Genomic DNA, 24,151 nt, shown 5'->3' with positions numbered 1-24,151 from the left:
ACATATACACTGGGAATCCTCAAGTACGGATAGCCAGTTGATGATCTCTCAAGTTTCCGGCATATTGCGCTGCTCAACGTGTGTTTCAAACTTATGGAATGGTTTATCCTTGAAAGAATTCAGGGAATAATAAATAATGTAACTCCAACATATAAGGCTGGCTTCAGGAGCGAGTGCAGCTGCTATGAACAGGTTCTAGCGTTGACATCGCTAATTAAGGCTGGATTCCAGAAGAAATTAAAGACATCGGTAGCTTTTGTTGATCTGTCAACAACATTGGATACTGTGCGGTTAGATGGATTTCTGCTGAAGCTAAAAAAGCATGTACCAGATAAGAAACTGACAAAACTTAATTAAAGATTAGAATCGGACGAAAATAGAGTAAGTCATTTACCATAAAAAATAGGCTGCCCCAAAGTTCCGTCCTTGCACTCTTGCTCTTCAACCTGTATACCAGTGACATGCCAAACTTTTTAAGTAAAAGTTTCGCTGCGCCGATGGCCTTGCCATGGTCACACAAACCAGGACACTCGGGGAAGGAGACTTCAAAAATCTGGACACATATTAGAAATAATGTAGACTCCAACCAAATGCATCCAAGAAAGAAGTCTGCGCATGCCACTTAAACAACAGAATCCCAAACTAACAATTCAATGTCAATCTCTGTCAACAGAGCATTAGACACAATTTCGAGCCTAAATACCTTGAAGTCACACTCGATCGGTCTTTAACATATAAAAGACACCTGGAAAACACTAGCCAAACGGTAAAGATTCAATATAACATCACAAAGAAAGTTACTGGCAGAACCAGGTGTGCTGAAGCTTCCACTCTAAGGCCTGCAGCTGTGGCACTAGTATAGTCAGTAGCTGAATACTGGGCCTCAGTATGGCAACACAGTGCTTGTAAGAGAAAACTAGACATCCATGTGAATGAATCAATGAGAACTATTCAGTGTACACTAAAATCAGCACCAATTTCTCTGCTGCACACCATCAGAAACATTTCACCACCTGAACTGCGACGCCAAGAAACGACCAATCTAGAAAACAGGAGCCTGCATCATCCCAATTACTGCCAAGGTCTTCCAATTCGTATAGTCTTAAGGTACCCCCTTCCAGACCGCTTGATATCACAGTCTGCTGTGGCGTAGTGGAAGAATCAACAAGAAGTTTTACCTCAAAGGAAAGTGGTTCAGGAGATGGAATGCTGCAACGATAAAACATTAAGATGTTGAAGATCCATATGCAAGTCTACCAGGATTTGATATGAAGTGAGTGGACACGACTGAACATGATAACAACCGGTGACGCCAGGAGCAACGCTCCGAATCAGAAGTGGAGACTCAGAGACTCTCCAGCCTGTGACTGTGGGGCCTCTGAGAAAGCACCCACAACCATTCAGTGATTTTATTAATACTGCTCCCTATGCTATCAGTTGCCTTCAGAAAATTGACTTTGAACTCTGATTAAACGTACATCTTTTTATTAAAAATCTTAATTATAGAGGACAAAAGGCCCCTTTTAGTATAATTCAATTCTCAAGTTTAAGAATTTGATCATATTGTCTCTGTGCTTATCCTCTTCAACGTATAATTATAGACTGTATGTCTTTCCGAATATTTGCTGTTGTCGCCATACAATAAATAAATAGGAGCTGCATAGGTGATCGATGTGGGTACGGCAGAGTGAAACTAGTGTTGCATTACCATACCATGTCGCTGATATGGCTTCTATAGTGTGTAGCTCTTGATGTATGTTAAGGAATGCATACATAGTGACATAATTAATAACGAAAATTGACACGGCTGAAGATATATGACAGTGCACTCCTCGTCCATGCGGAGCGAGGAGGACGATAAATGTAGTACAACATACATTCGTCTTGTAACAATTCCGATTATTATTTCTTGGAACCGGAAACAGATATATGCGCTTTGTTTTATGAATGAATGCGTGGCAGAGATGGTAGCGTTGTAGGGCACACAGAATTGAAGAGGCAGCGTTAACAGTGAGAACTGTTTTTGTTACTTAATACGACGATGTTTTCCTTACATGATTACAAGTGTAATCATATGATTTCTCCATTTTCTTGGTGTGACACGGACCGAAATTCATCGGCAGTTGAGTGAGTCATGCGGTGATGGTGTCATGGCTGTGTGTAACGTGCGTTCGTGGGTGCGACTGTTCAAAGAAAACAGACCGTCAACTGTCAAGAAACCAAAACGATCTCGGCCTCCTACCAGCCCGACAGACGACGTGCTGGAGATTGTGGACAACACTGTTCTGGAGGAACACCGAATAAGTGTGGTAGTCATTGAATCGGAGGATGGCATTTCCGTGGGATCTGTGTATATTGTCCTGCCTGAAGATCTGAAAATACGAAAAGCGTTCTGCAGGGGGTCTTAGAAATGCTGACGGACGACCACAAGGTCGCGCACGTGGCATTTGCTAGACAGTATTGACACTTGATGTTCGCATGAATGAGACTTTATTTTCATCGACTGTGATAGTGGACGAGACACGGATGTCTAGTTTCAATGCTTAAACGAAGCGCCATTGAGCTCAGCGGAAGCACACACACTCATATCACGAAAAAAGGTTCTCGTAAGCGCCAGTGGTAAAAAATGATTGGGGGAAATTTTCTGGGAGAGCGATAATGTAACCCTTAGTCATTGCACTCCACAGGGCACTAAGGTGCAAGGGATATCCTTCAGAGGGGTTTGAAGAACAAGTCCCTTTCAGCATCGCGTGAAAACGACTGTAAAAGCCTGCTAATGCGCTTTTTCACATAGACAATATACGACGGCATTGGGCGAAGGCGACGATGGAGTTTCGTCAAATTTGGATTTTCATGCTCCCTAGCTGATAGTGACATCATTATCCAAAGTGTCGTTTATTCTAAAACATAAAATTTGGGCTACCTGAAGAAGTACCAGCTGTAGATTTTTTCATACTTGGATCACTTCGCCAATGAGAGAGGAAATGTTGTGGAATTACAATTTAAAAACGAATGATAATTCGTTTATATAGACATTTAATGGTCCCCGAAATTTGGCTGAAGTATGTTGAGGAAAAGTAGAAAAGGAGAATTGTAAAACAACTTCAGGCTACCGTTGACTATCTCAAGTAATCGTAAACTACAGTACTATACCTGGTACTTTTGAGTAGCTAAGATAATACCCACGCTACCAATATGTTAGATGTGTTGCGTATCTATTAGGAGTTACGTCGTAACGATGGTTTTTTATCGGTATCAGATCAGTATCTTACTAGATTACCCTATAAACCAGAAGCGATGAGCCGTTCAGAAACAGAGTGAAGATATATAAAAGAACAAGTAACTTACGGAAAATTTAAGTTCTACATAGTTATCATGTCTAAATGGAAGGAATTCGCTGTTGCGAATATGGGCAACCCTCAGCTCCATAACGGAATAACGACATTCAAAATTAGTGCCAGACTGGGACTTTAAACCGAATTTGCCACTTGCGAGCGAACGCCTTCATCACTTCGGCTAACCAAGACGTCAGGGCGAAACTTCCATATGTCGCCGTCTGCGTACCTGCAACGTGCACTTTTACGCCACAAATTTTCAGTGCCGTTATTCCATTATTGATCTGAAGGTTGCCGTATTCGCAACTTCGAATACATTTCATGTATTTGGTAACAGCTAAAGTCACTGTCGAGTCTGTTTCTTACAACATGCATGCCCTGAAACACTGTATCCTTCTGTTTGTTACGTGAGAATAAACAGTATTTATAGTAAAATTGCAGTTTTCAATACTTATTTCATGTTTTATTAAAAAATATTCATTTGTAAAGTGGATTCGAGGGAGGTTGTGATAAGAATGACAAAAACAATACTGATTTATCATAGAGTGCTTGGGAATTTCATTTCGTCAAAAGAAAGTGTAGAATAGAAAAAACACAAAATGAAGATATATCGCTTTAACACATCGTCGAAGTTACGTAAAACATATTTCTAATATACAGAAACAACATTCGCATTCGTCAGTAATACCAGGGAACTCTTGCCTTTGATGATGATTAAGAACATTCTATTGAGTAGGAATTAGCAAAAGTATGTTTGCTAATGTAAACTGTACTTTCATGAAAGGTAATTGCTTTGGTTACATAAAAGCGCAGACGTTACGAGCTCATTTAATTTTTACTACTTTAGTAACAATGAATGACATGTAGTTCTAATTATGTGCGGAACAATCAACCACAATTATATAAACAAAAGAGAAATCGTCTACTCCCCATTTCTCTCTTCTTGTATGTTTCTTTCCCTACCAATGCTACTAATACTAAAAAGTATCCTACTATTTTCTACATCATTTATGTACTATACCTAACTACGGATCCATAGTTTTAGTAGCGCGCAACTATAATTAAAAGCCTGGATGTAGACTGGAGCCTCTGTGCTCACGAACACAAGGAACCATAATCGGTTTATACTTAATGTACAATACTGTTGCACAAAGTTGATGTTTAACAATGTAAACAGCTTCTGCTACCATATTCATTCGTTTTTCAGTACCAATTAACGCACACACTGTAATTCATTACGTAAAACTAAAAACAATGTTATCTGACTTTTGGACGTACAAACCGAGACAAAGGATTGTGTGCTCACCTATTACGTAATCAAAAGGTTCAAAAGTATGTGAATTTCTAAGGGTCCAAAGTACTGAGGTTATCGGTCCCTACACTTGACACTACTAAAACTAACTTATGATAAAGACAACACACACACACGCGCGCGCGCAAACACACACACACACACACACACACACACACAAATGCCCGAGGGAGGACTCGAATCTCCGGCGGGAGGGGCTACACAATCCGTGACAAGGTGCCTGAAACCACTCGGCGTCTCCGCACGCCTATTGCGTAATTCGGACATGTCCGACAGTTACCATCTTCATATATACACTCCTGGAAATGGAAAAAAGAACACATTGACACCGGTGTGTCAGACCCACCAAACTTGCTCCGGACACTGCGAGAGGGCTGTACAAGCAATGATCACACGCACGGCACAGCGGACACACCACGAACCGCGGTGTTGGCCGTCGAATGGCGCTAGCTGCGCAACATTTGTGCACCGCCGCCGTCAGTGTCAGCCAATTTGCCGTGGCATACGGAGCCCCATCGCAGTCTTTAACACTGGTAGCATGCCGCGACAGCGTGGACGTGAACCGTATGTGCAGTTGACGGACTTTGAGCGAGGGCGTATAGTGGGCATGCGGGAGACCAGGTGGACGTACCGCCGAATTGCTCAACACGTGGGGCGTGAGGACTCCACAGTACATCGATGTTGTCGCCAGTGGTCGACGGAAGGTGCACGTGCCCGTCGACCTGGGACCAGACCGCAGCGACGCACGGATGCACACCAAGACCGTAGGATCCTACGCAGTGCCATAGGGGACCGCACCGCCACTTCCCAGCAAATTGGGGACACTGTTGCTCCTGGGGTATCGGCGAGGACCATTCGCAACCGTCTCCATGAAGCTGGGCTACGGTCCCGCACAACATTAGGCCGTCTTCCGCTCACGCCCCAACATCGTGCAGCCCGCCTCCAGTAGTGTCGCGACAGGCGTGAATGGAGGGACGAATGGAGACGTTTCGTCTTCAGCGATGAGAGTCGCTTCTGCCTTGGTGCCAATGATGGTCGTATGCGTGTTTGGCGCCGTGCAGGTGAGCGCCACCATCAGGACTGCATACGACCGAGGTCCACAATGGCCAACACCCGGCATCATGGTGTGGGGAGTGATCTCCTACACTGGCCGTACACCCCTGGTGATCGTCGAGGGGACACTGAATAGTGCACGGTACATCCAAACCGTCATCGAACCCATCGTTCTACCATTCCTAGACCGGTAAGGGAACTGGCTGTTCCAACAGGACAATGCACGTCCGCATGCATCCCGTGCCACCCAACGTGCTCTACAAGGTGTAAGTCAACTACCCTGGCCAGCAAGATCTCCGGATCTGTCCCCCATTGAGCATGTTTGGGACTGGATGAAGCGTCGTCTCACGCGGTCTGCACGTCCAGCACGAACGCTGGTCCAACTGAGGCGCCAGGTGGAAATGGCATGGCAAGCTGTTCCACAGGACTACATCCAGCATCTCTACGATCGTCCCCATGGGAGAATAGCAGCCTGTATTGCTGCGAAAGGTGGATATACACTGTACTAGTACCGACATGGTGCATGCTCTGTTGCCTGTGTCTATGTGCCTGTGGTTCTGTCAGTGTGATCATGTGATGTATCTGACCCCAGGAATGTGTCAATAAAGTTTCCCCTTCCTGGGACAATGAATTCACGGTGTTCTTATTTCAGTTTCCAGGAGTATAGTTAAGGCTCACCGTCCATTTGACCATCTGCTTCTGTGCGGATGCACAAACTGCCCGAACTGTTACGGGAATCGGCAGTAAAGCCGCGAGTAAAGAGTATAATGGGCAGGGTCACTATGAATATAGTGCGGGACAATAAGTTGCGAATGTGGGTCTCACGGGAGGCGAGCCAGAGATAAGACCCTGCAGTCGCACTATATCTGTGTCCTCGGTGGCTCAGATGGATCGCCGGCACGGTAGTTCAGCATGTTCGGTCAGAGGGTTAGCTACTCTCTTTAATAAGACTGGGGGAACGGATCAACGAAGAACCTAAACGGGTTTTTTATCGGACGTCCGCCCCGAACTAATTTTACGAACAATATAGAACAAAATGAGATTTAAAAAAATTATTAGATAGTCTGCCAGATACGCAGGAGATGCCGAGTTCGAGTCCCGGTCGGGGCACACATTTCCAACTGTCAACGTTGACTTAACATGAACGCATGTGCGCAGCTAAGGATATTCGTTTCATCGTAATTTTATTACGGAATCATTGAAAAGAAATGACATTCTGTGAACAACTGTTAGATACTATATGTAAGAAGAAACTTCAGGTGCCACCACAAGAACAACAAAGCGCAGAGTGAGAGTCAAAGTACTTTGCCAGTGAAGAAAGTTCTCGGAATTAAAAACAATGGGGGGGCTTCGAAGCAGAAGGGAGAGAACTTGTGTAATGCCAGCAGTTTTTGTGGCTTGTGGCTCACCGCAACCCTGGCACCTGTTCCCGGACGGAAGGGCCACAGGAGTGAGAGCAGTGGGTGGGGGGGGGGGGGGGAGGGAAATGGGTGAGGAGGGGCGGGTGGTGGTGCAGGCGGGACGGAATCAGGACGCGCGTGGGGAAGGAAGGGCACCGGGGAAGCCGGAAACTTGCGCCGGCATGGAGCGCGGCCCTGATACAGCGGGCCTAACCCCGCGCATGAATATTTCATGCCGGCGGGCCGGCAGCTCAGGGGCGCGGCTAATCCAACGGGGCGTAGCCCCCACAACCACGCGGCCGCTCTTATTAACGCCCGTCGCGCTTATTGAAACCGCCCCCGTCGTGCAGTGACGATATTGTGAAAATTAGGGTAAATTTTATCGTGTATTAAGCCGGCTAAATTTGTTACAGTAACAACAACGAAGCATAGCGGACAAAAAAGTAGTCACCCGCTCCTCCCCTTCAGCAGCTATGAGGGTAGTACCGTGCAACACCGCCTTCAATTTCTAATAGCGGCCTCAGTCCGAAGTCAAGGCAGTCCTAAACACGCTTCAGGTACGCAGATCGTGGTCTTGCGGTAGCGTTCTCGCTTCCCGCGCATGGGAGTCCGGGTTCGATTCCCGGCGTTGGTAGGGATTTTCTTTGACTCGTGATGACTGAGTGTTGTGTGTTTTTCATTATCATTTCATCATCATTGACTCGCAAGTCGCCGAAGTGGCGTCAGTTAAAAAGGACTTGCAATTTCGGCGGCCGAACACCCCGCATGGGGTCTCCCGGTCAACAATGCCGTACGACCATTTCGTTTCAGGTACGTATCTCCAGCTAAAGGTATTCGTTGCAGATAAGGGCTCCCAAAGCGGGACAACGTTGATTGCTACATTTAGCAAGCTATTCAGAACTTGAAACGTATTCACAGTTGGAAATATGCACAACCGTCAGCTGTGTAATGGAATGACGACAATGAAAATTTGTGCAGTACTGGTGCTCGAACACGGATTTCCCGCTTATCGCAAGCGGTAGCCTTACCAATAGGCTATCCTAGCACGCTTCACGGCCACACCCAAACTTACATACGCAGTCAGCCATGTGTTTACAACCTGCGTCGTACGTCCGTTATGTATATTTCCGTGCAGAGGAGCCATTTTCATTGAAACTCGCTTGCACATCGTCGACCGATAAATACGATACAGCAGTGTGTTCGAAACAGTCATAGATATTTTCTGTTGGATTAATATCGGGTGGTTTTGCGGGCCATTCAAGGTACGATAGAGTGCTTTAGTATTCGTCGATCCTGGAACGTGTGCCTGCATCTCTGTAAACTTGGCTTTTGTCGTCCTGGCAAACGAGAGTAGCCAAAGGAAACTCTCTAAGATGCTAAAGAAAGGGAAACGCTTCGTCCTGTGGGTTCTACATCCATTTTTTATAGAATCTTGGAATGTAACTAGGTATCTCGAACAGAACCACCTCGTCCATGCCATCCTAAATGTATTTCGAAAACAAAGTTGATGTGAAACCTAAATAACACTTCTCTCACATGACCAAAAAAAAAAAAAAAAATGGCTCCAAGTACTATCGGACTTAACATCTAAGGTCATCAGTCCCCTAGACTTAGAATACTTAAACCTAACTAACCTAAGGACATCACACACATCCATACCCGGCAGGATTCGAACCTGCGACCGCAGCAGCAGCGGGGTTCCGGATCTCACATGAAACACTGAACGTTATGTGTCAAGGTACTCAGGTAGGTGCCCTGCTTCTCTGTTTCGACTGAGTACCGCACCTACATGTATTAACAAAGATATGATCTTTTGTGGTACACAAAATATATGAAATCTGTGACTGTATCGAAGAGTTCTTGGTACAAGGTAGCTACATGTTATATTGGATGGAGAATCATATACAGATATGAAAGCAACTTTGGAGTACTCCATGGAATCGCGTTGGGTGCATTGATGTTCATGAAATACATTAATGATCTTGGGCACAATGGTAACAGTAACCTTAGAATTTTCGCAGCCGATGCAGATATATAAAACGAAGTACAATCCAAACGAATGTTATCAGGCCCTGATAACATTTCAATGTGGTTCAACGTTTGGCAAATTGCTTAAGTGTTCAGTAATGTAAAACTGTACACTTCACGGCACGAAGTGTCCTATAAATATAGTACCACTGGTTATCAGCTGGAATCTGTAAACTCATACAAATACCTTGATCTAACAGTTGCTAGGGACATGAAATGGAATGTTAACATTGTTTCAGTCATACGTGAAACAGGTAGCACATTTTTCTTGGTTGTAGAATACCAAGGAAATGCAATCAGTTTACAAAAGAGCCTGCTAATACTGTTTCAAGAAACGACCTTAAATGATAGTTTAATGTAATCTTGTTCTGACCATACAGTTGGGAGCGATATGTAGGCGCTTGTAGCAGTATTCCTAAATGATGGTTAATAAGAGATTACGGTAACTACAACACACACAGAGTCATTTCAACAACCATTGTCTCCGCGTTCCATACGTGAATAGAACGGAAGAAAGAGCCAATGGCCGCGTGGTTTAAGTCGCCTTACACGGTCAGTGCGGCAACCCCCGTCGGAGGTTCGAGTCCTCCCTTGGGGTTGGGGTGTTTGTGTGTTGTCCATAGCGTAAGTCAGTTTAAGTTAGAGTAAGTAGTATTTAGCCTTAGGGACCGATGATAACAGCAGTTTGATCCCAAAAAGAAAAGAAAAAAAGAAAAGAGAAAAAGAAGACCCAATAATTGTTACAGTGGTATGTACAGTCTATCATAAATTTCACAGTGGTAACAAAGTATAGATGTAAATGTATATGCCACTGAGAATGTGGAAACAAACATCTAGGTACACTTGCACGGTAACTTGAATGAGTAGCCTTAAGTCACTGCACGACAGATGCTCTCAAAATATCACAGAACCATATCCTACACTCCTCCCACTGAGAGTAAAACGCCTCATTGCCAGTCGGTGCACTCGACGCTTTGCATCATTTGAGAACAGACCAAATCGTGACTGTCGGACCTCACTGCACACATTCACGCAACTACCACCCAGTGTCAGTGTAGTTTGCTCCTCTGGAGGTGTGGAGATTTATGTATTGCTGTGAGCAATGGTCTTTTGCAAAATACTCGACTCCAAGTGTACGATGTTCACAGTATCTTTAGCAACGTACCCTCGTAAACTGGTTGAGATGGACTTGTACTGACCAGCAGTAGTTTCTCTGTCAGGTTTTAGACCTGTTCTCAGAGTCTCCGCTTCCTGTCGGTTTGAATCTTTTTACGACAGCTGTCGCTTCACAGTGTTACATGACTGTAGAAACGTTAGATGGTCCGCATTGATGGTAACGAGCTCGCACGGAAAAATATAGGTGTTGGTTTCATTCGCGCTATGCAAGACTGCAATATAGAGACATGTGAAGGCGGTTCGATGATCCCTCTGCGAGGCACTTCAATGTGATTTGCAGAGAACCCACGTATATGTAGAAATCGCCTTTTGTGTCAGGAAATGACGAATCCTGTTGTACAACAAGGAAAATACTCTGTAGGCACACAAAATGATCAAAAGTCACTTGGGAGGAACAGTGTCAAAAAGCCTTCTGGAAATCTAGGTATATGAAGTAAAGTTGGTGCGTCTTGTCGATAGAGGTAATTACTTAGTGAGACTAAATGATATTCTCTGAATTCGTGTTTGCTGCTGACAGTAAATCGCTTTCTTCGATATAATTCATAATGTTCGAACACAGTATTTGTTCCAAAGTCCTACTGTAGATCGACGTTAATGATATGGATATATTACATGATATTATCAGAAACAGCACTTTCACTGTCACGAAGAGGAACACTATAAAGAACGTCGAAATGTTGATTTTACAGTTTGCTTTGTGTTAGAAAATTTACAGAGAGACTTTATTCTTCAACTTGCAACAGGAAGTAGTAGCCTATGTAGCATCACCATACCAAATGAATGGATCAGACCAGGACTCTTTAAAAGAAAAAGTCGCATAATTCGGAATACAATGAATTCTTTGTGAACTGCCAGTCCAAGAAAGTATTGCGCTGACTATCCCTTACTTGGAGGAAGCGTAAAACAACGCACCAGAAAAAGAAATTAGAAAGCAGAGGAATGGTCTACGCCTAGATGTTTTAGTGCCTGTGTCCTGTGTGATCACAAAGCTCAGTCTTGCGGCAGTTCTTGTTCTTTAAAAGCCGACGACGGAGCGTGAAAGTGGGATTCAGTGTGTGTCGTAGATGTCCAAGGCAGCAACATCTCGGTGTGTCTGAAAAAAACGGAGGAAGATTACGCCGACTAACCTAAGGGCATCACACACATCCATGCCCGAGTTAGGTAAGAATCACAATCTCGGACTGGAAAAGGAAATAGGTTGTGTGTTTTTTAAACGAAGCCTTACCTCACCCTTATATAGTTTATGATAACCACAGAAAACCTAAATTTGGATCGCCGGAAGTAGTTATTAACTATCGTGAAAGTAAATCGAGCTCTAGTTTCTTATAAAATGGCACCAACTCATGCGCTGAACTGTCTCAAGGAAGTGAGTTTGTCATAATGGGACCTTCTGACCAAAGTTGAGAAACAGTGGATTGTCATAAGCTATGACATCTGAAATCTAATGCAATTAATGTACCACAGCACTGGGTTCAAAATGGTTCAAATGGCTCTGAGCTCTATGGGACTTAACTTCTAAGGTAATCAGTCCCCTAGAACTTAGAACTACTTTAACGTAACTAACCTAAGGGCATCACACACATCCATGCCCGAGGCAGGATTCGGACCTGCGACCGAAGCGGTTGCGCGGTTCCAGACTGTAGCACCTACAACCTCTCGGCCACCATTGCCGGCCAGCACAGGGTGACCGTTGGCATAACCTATGGTTCCATTGACAATGTCTTCTCGAACTTGTAATGGAACAGCACCAGGCTTTGAATAGACTTGCATTATCGAAGAACTATGAATTTGGGTCAATTTGTCATTCAGTTAAAACGGCGCCCTGTTCGTAAAAGGACTTTGCTACCCGTCCATGAGAATTATCATTGTTTCACCCGATCTGCAGTTTCGTATGACACGTTACCCATTAAACATGTTGGGAATGTAAAGCAGGTAGCAATAACGTTTTAATTTCCTGCATTAAAAATAAGATTTTGTATGTGTAGTGTCGCTTGTTTCTGACACGTTCAAAGAGGTGTCACCATATATGTCTGATCCCCAAGCTTCATCACGTAATTAATATTTGAACATTAGCCGTAAATTGAGCCATGAAATAAATTCAGTGGTGACAGTTGATAATTTCTGCCAGACTGGGACTCGAACCGGAATTTCCCTCATTGTTTGCAGCCCCATGATGATTCTCGCAAGAGGTTGGGCGAAGAGGACATCTGAACTGAATGTTCATTAATTAGCATTAGATTGGACTTATATATGTGTGTGGTGTCTGATCTTTCGTTGCCGGCAGGTGTGGCCGTGCGGTTCTAGACGCTTCAGTCTACAACGGCCTGACCGCTACGGTCGCAGGTTCGAATCCTGCCTCGGGCATGGATGTGTGTGATGTCCTTAGGTTAGTTAGGTTTTAGTAGTTCTAAGTTCTAGGGGACAGTTGACCACAGATGTTAAGTCCCATAGTGCTCAGAGCCATTTGAACCATTTTTTGATCTTTCGGTCATGTCGATCTCTGAGGGCACTGGTCGACAAACGCTACTTATGTAGTGCGCGATAAGTTGCTAATCTGGGTTGGACGTGAAGCATGCCGGGAAAGCCGAAGTAGTTACGGCGACCGCTCGTGTAAAGCAGTAAATCGAGGTTCGAGTCCTGGTCTGGCACAAATTTCCACTTGTCAGTACTGAATTTATGTCAGTGCCCAATTGCGGATAATGCCGGAATATCAGTTTAGTCAATTAATTCTACATCTATTTGCAGGAAAATGTCTGTAGTCTTCGTACAATCAGAATCGCCGGGCCACAGAACTCTATGACGCCACTAGAGGAACCAAAACGATAAGGTGCAACCCAACGTTGAAGTGGATTGTCGTGTATTAAACTGTTTTCCGTCAATCAAGGAGAAGGACTCTGAAACTATATGTACTGAATTGGTGGAAGTATACGAAAAGCATTTCCCATCGTAAGAGACAGTGCCTAGTCGATGCAGACGCTTACAGAGTGGAGAGAGAAGTCTGAATGAACAAGTGACAAGTGATTAAATTTCTGTGAAAAACCTGGAATCGCAAGATAAGCGGTGGGCTGGTTGCTGTAAGTCTGCCATATCACAATCAAACAAAAAGTGGGAGAAATAAAAAGCAGTTATGGACCCCTCTCAATAACTGCACGACATTTTGAAGATACGGATTCACCACCGCTAGAAAAATGTGAATACCCAACCATAATAAGACAAAGTGATGCCGAGCGATTTTCAGGATTGCTGTGGGATGGCGGGAGCTGCTAATGCTCGAAACGGGGAAAACATGACAGGAGCATTGTACTGAAATCTCTTGACGCTGTAACTGGGGGCTACTGAAACCATGGCGGGACAGCGTGCACTATTTGTTATTGCTTCACGATATTGCTCCAGTTCATTTTACACAGGTTGTTTCTTGTGATAATCCAATTTTTCTCCACCCCCGTCTTCTGCCGACATAGCACCTTCTGCCGACATAGCACTCAGTAGCTTCATCTTCTTTCCCAGGATGAAGAAACCATCGCGTATCTGGTATTTCCAGATTATCAACGAAGTGATTTTCTAAATTGCACGTAAGTAGAACAGCAAAACTGCAGACTTATGCAGTCAAGGCAACTGTTTCGCCACAGTAGTAACATCGGTTCCCGTGAAATCATCGAAGTTAAACGCTGTCGGGATTGGCTAGCACTTGGATGGGTGACCGTCTGAATCACGCTAGTGGCAAGCAGAGTGCACTCATCCCTAGCGATGCCAACTGAAGAGCTGCTTGACTGAGAAATAGCGGCACTGGCCACGCACACTGATAACGCCCGGCAGAATGGTGTGCTGCCCACACAGCCCTCCACATCCGCATCCAACACCTATAGGCTCAGGATTGACACAGCGGGTGGGCTGTACCGTTGGACCTTCTGGGGGCTGCTCGACAATCAAGATGTCTGGCAATAAGCAGCAATATGTAAAGAACATGTAACATTATTATACTGCTAAACCCTTATATTTTCAACCTGATAATGAAACCTTAAGGTTACACCACGTACACTCACAAAGTGGAAAGTGTTACAACTTGAATACCTTGACGGAAAGCTACCAAATAGCTATTCCACTGTTTACATGCCTCTAGGTTATCTTGATTAAAATTTCATCCTTACGTTAGGTAATTTACAGTATATTTAGTAGAAAAAAGCCATTCCTGCGCGTTACGAATCGTATGAGTTCATGATGACTGCTGAAACTGTGTAAAGTTAGCGGAACTTCAAAACTTTTCGATTGAAGATCTCAACATAGCATGCTCGAAGGATGTATGCATTCGTCTTATCGCCGCTTCCGGAATTTGGGAAAAGAGGCTTGAAGGGCATAGGAGCACTGTGGCTACCTACTTCAGAGACTGGTCGCTGTTGTGTAACCAATGCAGTAAGAATAATGAGGTGACAGTGTTGGAAAGAACAACAGCTGTTGGACCTCCTAGGTGGACTACATAATGAGAAGATGACGGTATTGTTCCAATGGCTCTTACGAATGGACGGATGACGACTGGTGCCCGCATCTCGTGGTCGTGCGGTAGCGTTCTCGCTTCCCACGCCCGGGTTCGATTCCCGGCGGGGTCAGGAATTTTCTCTGCCTCGTGATGGCTGGGTGTTGTGTGATGTCCTTAGGTTAGTTAGGTTTAAGTAGTTCTCAGTTCTAGGGGACTGATGACCTAAGATGTTAAGTCTATAGTGCTCAGAGCCATTTGAACCATTTGATTTTTGATGACGACTGGTGACGTGCACACAAATAGTGTCACTACAAACTGTCTGGAAGAGGTTACTTGATGCTGTGTTCAGGGGTCAATTCGCCATGCGTCGCTTGCCGCTGACGCCACACCACAGATAACAAAGGCTTTTATGACGTGGAATCATAGTGAACTGGGACATTCAGTGGCATTCTGTGGTGTTCAGAGATAAGACGGGCTTCTTTATGTGGCGTTCATATCGACACCAGTGTGTCCTTACGCGACCTGATAATAGGTCACAGGATTCAGTTATTCTCGAGACCCATAATAGTCAAGGTCGTGGAATCATGGTGTGGGGCGGTATGACAGGTTCAAGGGAGCGTGAACACTCGCCAATTTGTGATAAGAATGGTACATTCTGTATTCATGCTCCTCATGACCTTGGTACGAACTGGCATACTTCAGTAGGGTAAAGCAAAACCCCAATCTACAGCTCACACTACCAATGAGCTGTGGGATATAACGGATACATGACTGGATTGCCTGTTTCTCGATTTATCATCCAGAAAGTTCAAAAAAAAATGGTTCAAATGGCTCTGAGTACTATGGGACTCAACTGCTGTGGTCATTAGTCCCCTAGAACTTAGAAATACTTAAACCTAACTAACCTAAGGACATCACACACATCCATGCCCGAGGCAGGATTCGAACCTGCGACCGTAGCAGTCGCACGGCCAGAAAGTTCGTCTGGGATGCGATGGGAAGACGTATAATTTCATACCCGTCTCTAGGCACCAATCTTCATGAACTTAAATATTATGTGTTCTAGACAATCCTCAAGATGACATGCAGTACCTGCTTGCTTCCGTGACACAACAAATAAGACGGTGTATACGTTCCCGTGGACGTAATGCTTTATATTTATGTTGATGAAGGACATCAGATCGAAATGTGATGAAAGTTTACTACTTAGTACCCGTTGTAGAATGAACATCTGCATGATGTCTCATAAATAGGGGACTGGTGTACTTATTTAGCAAATGTTCCGTCATGAACCTCATGCTACACGTTATTTACTCTTCGTAGACTGTCAGGAAAATGTCAAAGCTTCCCGAAATCTCATGTTCTGGTTGGTTACATGTAGAGTTGATATTTAAACTGGAACACGAATTCAAACCTGAGGATTACATCCACCTCCGCAAACATAAACTGCTTCTGCGATATAGGCACAACTCGCAAGGATTTAGGTTAGCGGAAAATCTGCTCGCGATGTATTGTGCAGTACAGATAGCTGCGTCTAGTAAAGTTGTGGGTGATGTGCAATAATCTAGCCTCAGTAGCGTACATACAAACACGTTTCGGCGATTCCCTAAAACAGCAGCTGTTCTCTTACTGTGTAATTCAGTATGAACAATGTACATCGAAAATCCAAATAGGGATTCCCACCATAATATAGCAAGATATACAGAGTAACTCAATAATCAATTACTTAATCTCACAGTACGTCAGAGAAATTGTAACTGAAATAGAGGAAAACACGTAATACCCCTCGCTAACTTTTCCAATGAGCGATATAACTTAAAATATGACAACACAGGCTCATTTTAAACCTTATGAGGCTCATTATGGAATTTATATTGTATTCGAGCCAGTGGCATGAACGAAGATGTTACCTGCCAGTGGGGCCATGACGGCAGATGTGGCTGTCAAACTAGAGTCATTTAGTACACGAAAATGACAGAAATCTTCGTGAAAACTAGAGTTCCTTGAAACACCAACCGTCAAACAGCTAGTAACACTTTTCTGTGAGTGTTTCGAGTAAGGTCGTTATTAAAAAAATAATGAGATTGCCGCTAGATTCAGTGTTCGATGGATTCAAGAACTCCTGGTAGCATAAAAATCAACTGATAATTGCGTTCCTGGGGTTTCTGTTTCAAGTCGGTGTTGAATGATAAGGCCTATAGACCAGAATCGTGAGCAGTAGTGAGACATATGTTTCCTGTGGTAACGCATAGATGAAACAGCAGTTAACAGTCCTGTGTGACGCCGCTTCGTCCAAGAAATAAAAACCCAAGTCCTATACTACGAGCTAGCTGTTAAAAAAAAAGTTATCACCGTCCTGTATTCAGTTCTAACGGTGTTCCATTTCGTCACGCGCAGTAAAAATAGCTCGCCTGGCCACACTTATACGCCAATGAAGACCCTCACGACGCTGACATAGTCTAATATAATCTACGGATGGTCAAGTTTTAACAGATGATATCTGTTTGTGACATTTTGGGAAAATTATATGTACATCCAGTTTTCTACAACAACTACGGGTGGTAATTCAAAAGAGGACGTATCCCACGGCAGTGGTTGTAGCACGGTACAGTCTCTGCTACGGTATCACAGTTACTATAATGACCATATAATAAAAGTAATTGTAAATAAAAAAATCAGTGGAATAAAGTTACTGTGAATCCTCCACAGTTTTTAATATTTACACAGATGACATTCTGATGGACTGGGAGTATCAAGTTACTACCGAGTCCTATCTAAATAGTTACACAATCGCAAGGAACTGAAATTGACTTTGAAAGGAGATTGTACATATTGCAACTATTCTTTTCTGAGTTTAGATTATCATTGCCTAAAAGTATAGTAAAAGTCATAGTCTTTCTAGACGAAGACCGTGTTTGATCGAAACTACTGCTTGAAGCTCACATCCTCTAACAAGCAGCGGACTTTAGAAACGTAGGATATATGTTAATTATTAGTAGAGATACTGATAACATGGTAAAAATCTACTACGTTTAATGATATGTATGGTAGAAAGCAAAAATAACCGAGGAATATGGCAAGGAAAGAAACCAGGAAAAAATTTTGCAAATCTAGAGCGTTTCAAACAGTGCTACATGGAAACGAAACATTAACACTTGCAAATGCATCTGTGGTGCAACCTACTGATATGTGGTTCCTTCGAACTGTAAAAGAGTACTCAAAAGACACAGTGACATGCGCAAGGAATTAATATTACAAAGTGTACTGGGTATAACAAATGATTACAGAGAATTCTGCAGCGACCACCTAGTATCTATGACGTCAAGCCGGCTCCCTACGAAAGCACGGTGATATTGACGAACTAGGAGAAAAGAGCTCGGAAGATCAAGGAAACGATTAAGAACAAATACAGGGTGTCCAGCCTAACCATTGAACAAAGATGGTGAACGCGATGATGATAATAACGATAATGATGATGATGATGATAATGTCTCTCAAATAGCTATCAATCACAATGCCAGTTTTGTAGAATAGTAACCGAAATACTTACAATAAAAAATATTATAATCAGATGGATATCTCAACTATACGACTGTTCTGCAGTTAGGAACATAAACTGCCACAAATACTGATGTCTACATACTGACAGATCCAACCACAAAAACCTGTCACCACGTAGTTTCAGAAATGAAGAAACAGAAGTTTGTTGCTTTCCTCGATAACTTTAGGTGAATGAATCAATAATCGTGTAACACAGTTGAGATAAATCAATGAAATGTGTTGTGATATAGAAGTGACGGAAGAGAGTAACCCAAGCTACTCTTCAAGCTTACGTTAACTACAAAAGTCGTGAAGTCCACGTAGATAATACATATAGTTCAGAAATATCCTTACTTTGCAGAAAGTGTAAAGAAACGTATACCAGCAAAGCATCACAAGAACCTATGGAAAATTTAGCTAACGACTAACAGTTTAACAACGCTGCGAACTTGTATCCGGACGTAAGAAGCTTATATTTATACCTAATGTCGTGAGACTCCGTTGCGCTGTGGCAAGTGAGGACAGAATAAAAGAATTATTATGAGTTCTCACAGCAGTTCACCGTGGTACGGTACTGTCTCCCAGCAACAGGTCTTAGACCCTGCGGCTTACCAAGAAGCAACAGCCGCTCCAACATAAATTTCGTCCTCCCTCCCGGGCGAGTCAGAGCAGAACCGCCCTTGGCTGAAGAAACAGAGTGCTGTGGGGGCGGCGTTAGTGTAGGGCTGTAAATTGTGACCATTCCAAGTGCTTTTTCCTGCAGCTATAAACTAAACAACAAGTTGTCCGGCTAGATCTGAAGTGGGAATTTGAAAAAGTTCCGCAAAACATTATCAGTAAGTTAGAAAATGTGAGCCGGCCGCTGTGACCGAGCGGTTCTAGTTGCTTCAGTATGGAATCGCGCAGCTGCTACGGTCGCAGGTTCGAATCCTGCCTCGGGCATGAATGTGTGTGATGTCCTTAGGTTAGTTAGGTTTAAGTAGTTCTAAGTTCTAGGGGACTGATGACCACAGATGTTAAGTCCCATAGTGCTTAGAGCCATTTGAACCTTTTTTTTTATATAGAATGTGATAGGGACATACAGTAGTGGCGCTCACCCTCAATGGAATACTAAGTGATATGATTCTGAAAACAGTACAACAGGGAAGGAAAAAATGCAGAACTATAATAAACAGGGCGTTTCACCGTGTATAAAGGTAGTGAAGCTATTTAAATATTTCGAACTTCCATAGTTGGCTCAAGGCGTACGGACGAAGATTAAGTTATGAGAAGATGCAGTACACACAAATCGGTACGTGCTACTCATGAACTCTTAAACGTTGAACTGCAGTCCATTTCAACAACAAAATACAAAGAGCTTAAGGTTTCTTGGGGATTTTGAAACCGCAAAACGAACTTCGAATTGCTTGATGAAGGACTTTAATGAAGTGTGTTTACAGTATGCACGGAAATATCTACAGGTGAGTACAAAACAACGAACTTTGTTTAATGTATATATTTCCACTCACTGATGAGCTACGCAAATAAATTTCCGGAGAAACTCCGCTTGTAACGGTAAAAATGTATTAGATGGAACATTTTTGGGAAATAAAGGAGACATTGTACCGACTTCTTCAAGAAACATGATAATTTGACAGGCGTTGCACAATTAATATATTTAGTAACGTTAATATCGGATCGGTATTTCTTTATTATGAAAAATGAGTACAGTAACTCTATGACAACATCAAGCAATACAGTGACTGTACTGACAACATCAAGTAATACAGTGACAGTACGGAAAGGTGAATTAAGACGGGTATACCGTTATTCAGATTCTGCCACAGTATGTTAAACGTTATGTGCGTAATACAAGGTCTTGTGCTGCTAACGGCACACGTCATTCATAACAATCAATGCTCACCAGACAGCGCTCCCAGGCGACACAGTGGACCAAGGTACGTCCGTTGTCACAACGAAGATTTTTATCTCTTTGTGAGGTGATAATCGCCGGTCCCAAAACGTCTCGTGGCGAAAACTAAAGACCAATTTAAAGTAGAACTTGCGACTTCGGTCTCCACACACAACATTAATACATGAGAGGTATGTCCTGTCAAGATTTTACTTCAATAACGTCGGAGGATAGATGTAATGTCGCCTTAGGTATTGGATTTGCTATTACATGATTCATTTCTTCTTGCTAAATTTAGCCCCTGTAATGACGAACCCCTTCTACTTTCATAGTGTCTTATAACTTATCTTGATTTCAGAAGTAAAAATTATAAGAAACGACTTGTATTTTGGATGACTATCTTCAAAGTAGATTTGTTTCTCGAGTGTAGTATCAAGAATTCCTGCTCAGAAACAGACGAAAAGTGTCTTCGCGGCGAAAATTTGAACGCACTAGCATCCCAAGTCCGAAAAAACATCAAACCTACGAAGTGAGAGAAAGAGTGCGGTACGATTTATAAGACAGAAAAAGAAAATTTTGTCCGAGAGAATGTCAAGCGCATTCAACGGATGCCGCACCCCCAAAAAATGTTACTATCTCAAAATAGATCCTTAAAACTAATTACAAACAGAATGACGTCTATACACTACTGCTCCGCTAATATTGATGCATTACACTATCTTTGCAGCCGGTCAGCTCCTGATACACAGATCAGTGACCCTTTAATTGCACAACTGAACTCCGCCTTTTTTCACGTTTTCACAAGAGATTAACATTCACTGTATTTCATTTTGCTACATGTACGCAACATATGATTTTTTTCCATTCATACAGCTGCTCATGAGTGTATAATGATTTTGTTTAGGAAAGCGGAACTTCTGTGATTGCCGATTTTAATCTACCAGGCCTCATGTGCTGTCATTTGACATGAAATGGACATGGAACTATGAATCGCATAGTAGTGGCAGCGTTCGTTGTGAAATGATCCAGAGGAGGGCTCAATGGTAAAACTGAGGTACTGCGTCTTATACGAGAAGTGATTTTAAAATTTTAAAAACGGTGCAGTACACAAATTCACATGACCCTACAAACATCTTTTCAGGCAGCAGCCTTTCAGTTTCAGCAAGTGTAACGGAAAATGACTGAACATGTTCTGAACGAACCATTTCTCGGTTCCCTGAATGTTTCAAGACAGAACTATAAACAGGGCAGATCAGCTATTAAACAAAGGACCACATATCCGGTACGCATTTTGGATTGCCATTACTGCGTAAAATTAATTATAATTCAATCGCTGAGAAATATAATATGTAATCATGACACTGAAACTATAATAAAAAGGAAACTAAGAAAATAAAAAAAATCTTTCCTGTAAAGTACGGTTAACGATGAGCACGTTTTTGATTTACAGTGTCAGAGGCTAAAAGTAAAATTGTGTCGTTCTTGAAAGCCTGATTAATGTCCTGTCAGGATTTATGTGTACCAGAGAAACTGATGCAATTTTGAACTTGAAGTAAGAGTCCTGATGTACTAACCACAACTTCTGAGTCATACATCGCTCTAAAAGTTATATAATTATAGTGGGGTATCTGAGTAAGCACTGGTTCACTTTGATATTTAACTCACTTGGTAAAATGTTATAATATTGTAGAATAGCACCACGCTGTAGCGTCATTCATAGAGAGACATTTTCGTTTAATAATAATTTGTAGTTCGTAATTAGTTTGCAGCAGGTTCCTTTGTCATAAGCTCTATTGGCTAATCAATAACGAGTGCAAAATTTGCGTGATGTTGTGAACAAGTGCTTGCTTACTAGTGCGTTCCAGTATTTGATTTTGCTAGTGTGTGTGTGTGTTTGTGTGTGTGTGTGTGTGTGTGTGTGCGTGTGTGTGAGAGAGAGAGAGAGAGAGAGAGAGAGAGAGAGAGAGAGTGCATTAATCGAGAGTGTCTAGTGTAGTGTATTCGCTACCTACACTTTTCCGCTGACACAAGTTGCTGTTAAAGATGAGGTACCAGTTTGCAATATTTGTGTATAAGCGAGACAAAAGGTGTACATGTACCGTTCACACCTGATAAAGCTTCCGTGTCATACCTACAGCAATTAAATTTACAGTCACAGCTATAAGGTTGCAATTTCTTCGAAACTTCTTCATGAGTGTAGAGAATTTAGTTTTTGACTACTAAATTCTTATCACTATCAATTTAACACTCGCTCTTTGAATCAGTGCATCGAATGCAAAAATTTGTATATAGTTCTTTAGTCTTGTTATACTCGATATAACAGTAACCGATTATATGTTCACGTAATGCTATAAAATGAATGAACTCACACTGCTTATGTAAAATTTTGCAGTACAGAGGAATAAGGTGTGTCAATAAACACATACGAATGAAGCACTGGTGTAGTAGCACAGATCGTTCGCTAAGATAAGGCTATATTTGTTGGTATGATACTCCCTTCCGTTCATTTTTATACTTGAAAGAAGTTGTGTGAATGCTTTAATGAGGTCCCTCAACAAAAGGTTTTGGCAATCAAAGGGATTAGGAAAACGGGCATTTAGAGCTACGGTACAATAGTGTTCCTGAGCTAAATACCTTAAGTCATATTAGAATGCACGAACTTAAACAATATTCTTGTTAGCATATACACGATACTTGAAAATAAGTACGAAAAAGGGAGAGGGATTTCAAAATAACATAAAAGTCGCATTCATCGTCGTTAACACGTACCTGAAAAATTACTGTTACGAAGGTTAACAGGAAGAAGCAATCGTTTTCAGTGTGGTACAGTTTTGCTCACATTTGCAGTGCTCACTACTGTTTATCTACACCGGTAAAACTGTTGAGAATACTGTGGTCCACAATCCAACCATTAAAGACACGCTTTACCTAGCTTGTTAAAACAGAATCCGTTCTAAGAACAATACCGAAGTAGAAAAAGGAATAGTCTTAAAATACTTTTGCGATCGTCAATTTTTTTTTAAATTTGCGAATTGAAGTCATTGTTTCCATGCTCTACTATTCTCAAAATGGACGAAAAGCAGTGTACAAAAGCTGTAAAACGTTTTTAGTGGGACTGTAATCACATTGTCAGTGACGTGACACATTGAAGCTTTACACACTTGGCTTGCATGAATTTTGAAGTTCGCACATTTATTGCATTATTGAAGTAACTCATAACATAGCGCCTCGTTGAAACTGTAAAAGGAACTCACCAAAGCAAGAGAGATAAACAGCGGCTAGTTGCAGAACGAATGACGACAATGGGAACTTCATGTTGACTGTGTGAAGCCGGCTGCGAACGCTACACTACATTCCAGCCAGTGACGTACGAACACTCAGGCGAGACGCGCCGTGGCTGTCGCGCGACTCGACAGAAGCGCCATGCGAGACCTGTGCGCAACGTGACAGCAGCCCGTCCTCCGCTGTATCGCGCTGGGCGTGCAGACGCGCACTGGAGACGCGACGGAGCGTCCGCGCGCTTATAGTGGCGCGCGGGGCATGCTGGGAGCGACAACAGTGGCGTCACCACGGCGACGCCGCCGTCGCTGCCACCTCGCAGCGTTGGCGCTCGAATGTTATGCGCAGACATACTACCTGCTCGAAGAGTAGGGGTTGTTTAACTATTCCTATTACACATGTCTCGATATTGGAGAGGCGACTTAGAAAGATGAGATTTAACATTATAACTCTTGCGATAAGTTTTTCCCTAATGATTGCTTCTTCCGTTCTCAGCTGTTACTTATCTCCAGAGAAACTGGTTTGACAAGACGAGAGTGTAGTCCTGCAAATGCTTCTGCTGTATACATACAAGGCGAGATAATGTCACGGGAATTTTAGTGTAATTTAGATATATTTTTCAATTTTTTGGCAACCTTGCCATTATGAGGGCTATTATTACCC

The 24,151-nt window shown here is 42.8% G+C and overlaps 1 protein-coding gene across 8 annotated transcripts in view; it reads right to left on the bottom strand.

Annotated features, from left to right (window-relative positions):
• The window catches only part of LOC126340356 (serine/arginine repetitive matrix protein 1-like), a 535,554-nt gene extending 511,789 nt beyond the window's left edge, over positions 1-23,765 (bottom strand). For 2 of the 8 annotated variants that reach the window (XM_050001685.1, XM_050001688.1), the window contains exon 1: positions 23,464-23,704. In XM_050001685.1, coding sequence (XP_049857642.1) covers positions 23,464-23,524 — 61 coding nt within the window. In that variant the 5' untranslated portion in view covers positions 23,525-23,704. Of the gene's footprint in view, positions 1-23,463 lie in introns of all 8 variants that reach the window. The other 6 variants (XM_050001690.1, XM_050001683.1, XM_050001684.1 and 3 more) reach the window with 5 other exon arrangements.
• Positions 23,766-24,151: the final 386 nt, after the last annotated feature.

The sequence above is a fragment of the Schistocerca gregaria genome, chromosome 1 (genome assembly GCF_023897955.1).
Source record: "Schistocerca gregaria isolate iqSchGreg1 chromosome 1, iqSchGreg1.2, whole genome shotgun sequence".
NCBI classification, from domain to species: Eukaryota; Metazoa; Arthropoda; class Insecta; order Orthoptera; family Acrididae; genus Schistocerca; species Schistocerca gregaria.
This window is presented reverse-complemented; position numbering and strand designations above follow the sequence as displayed.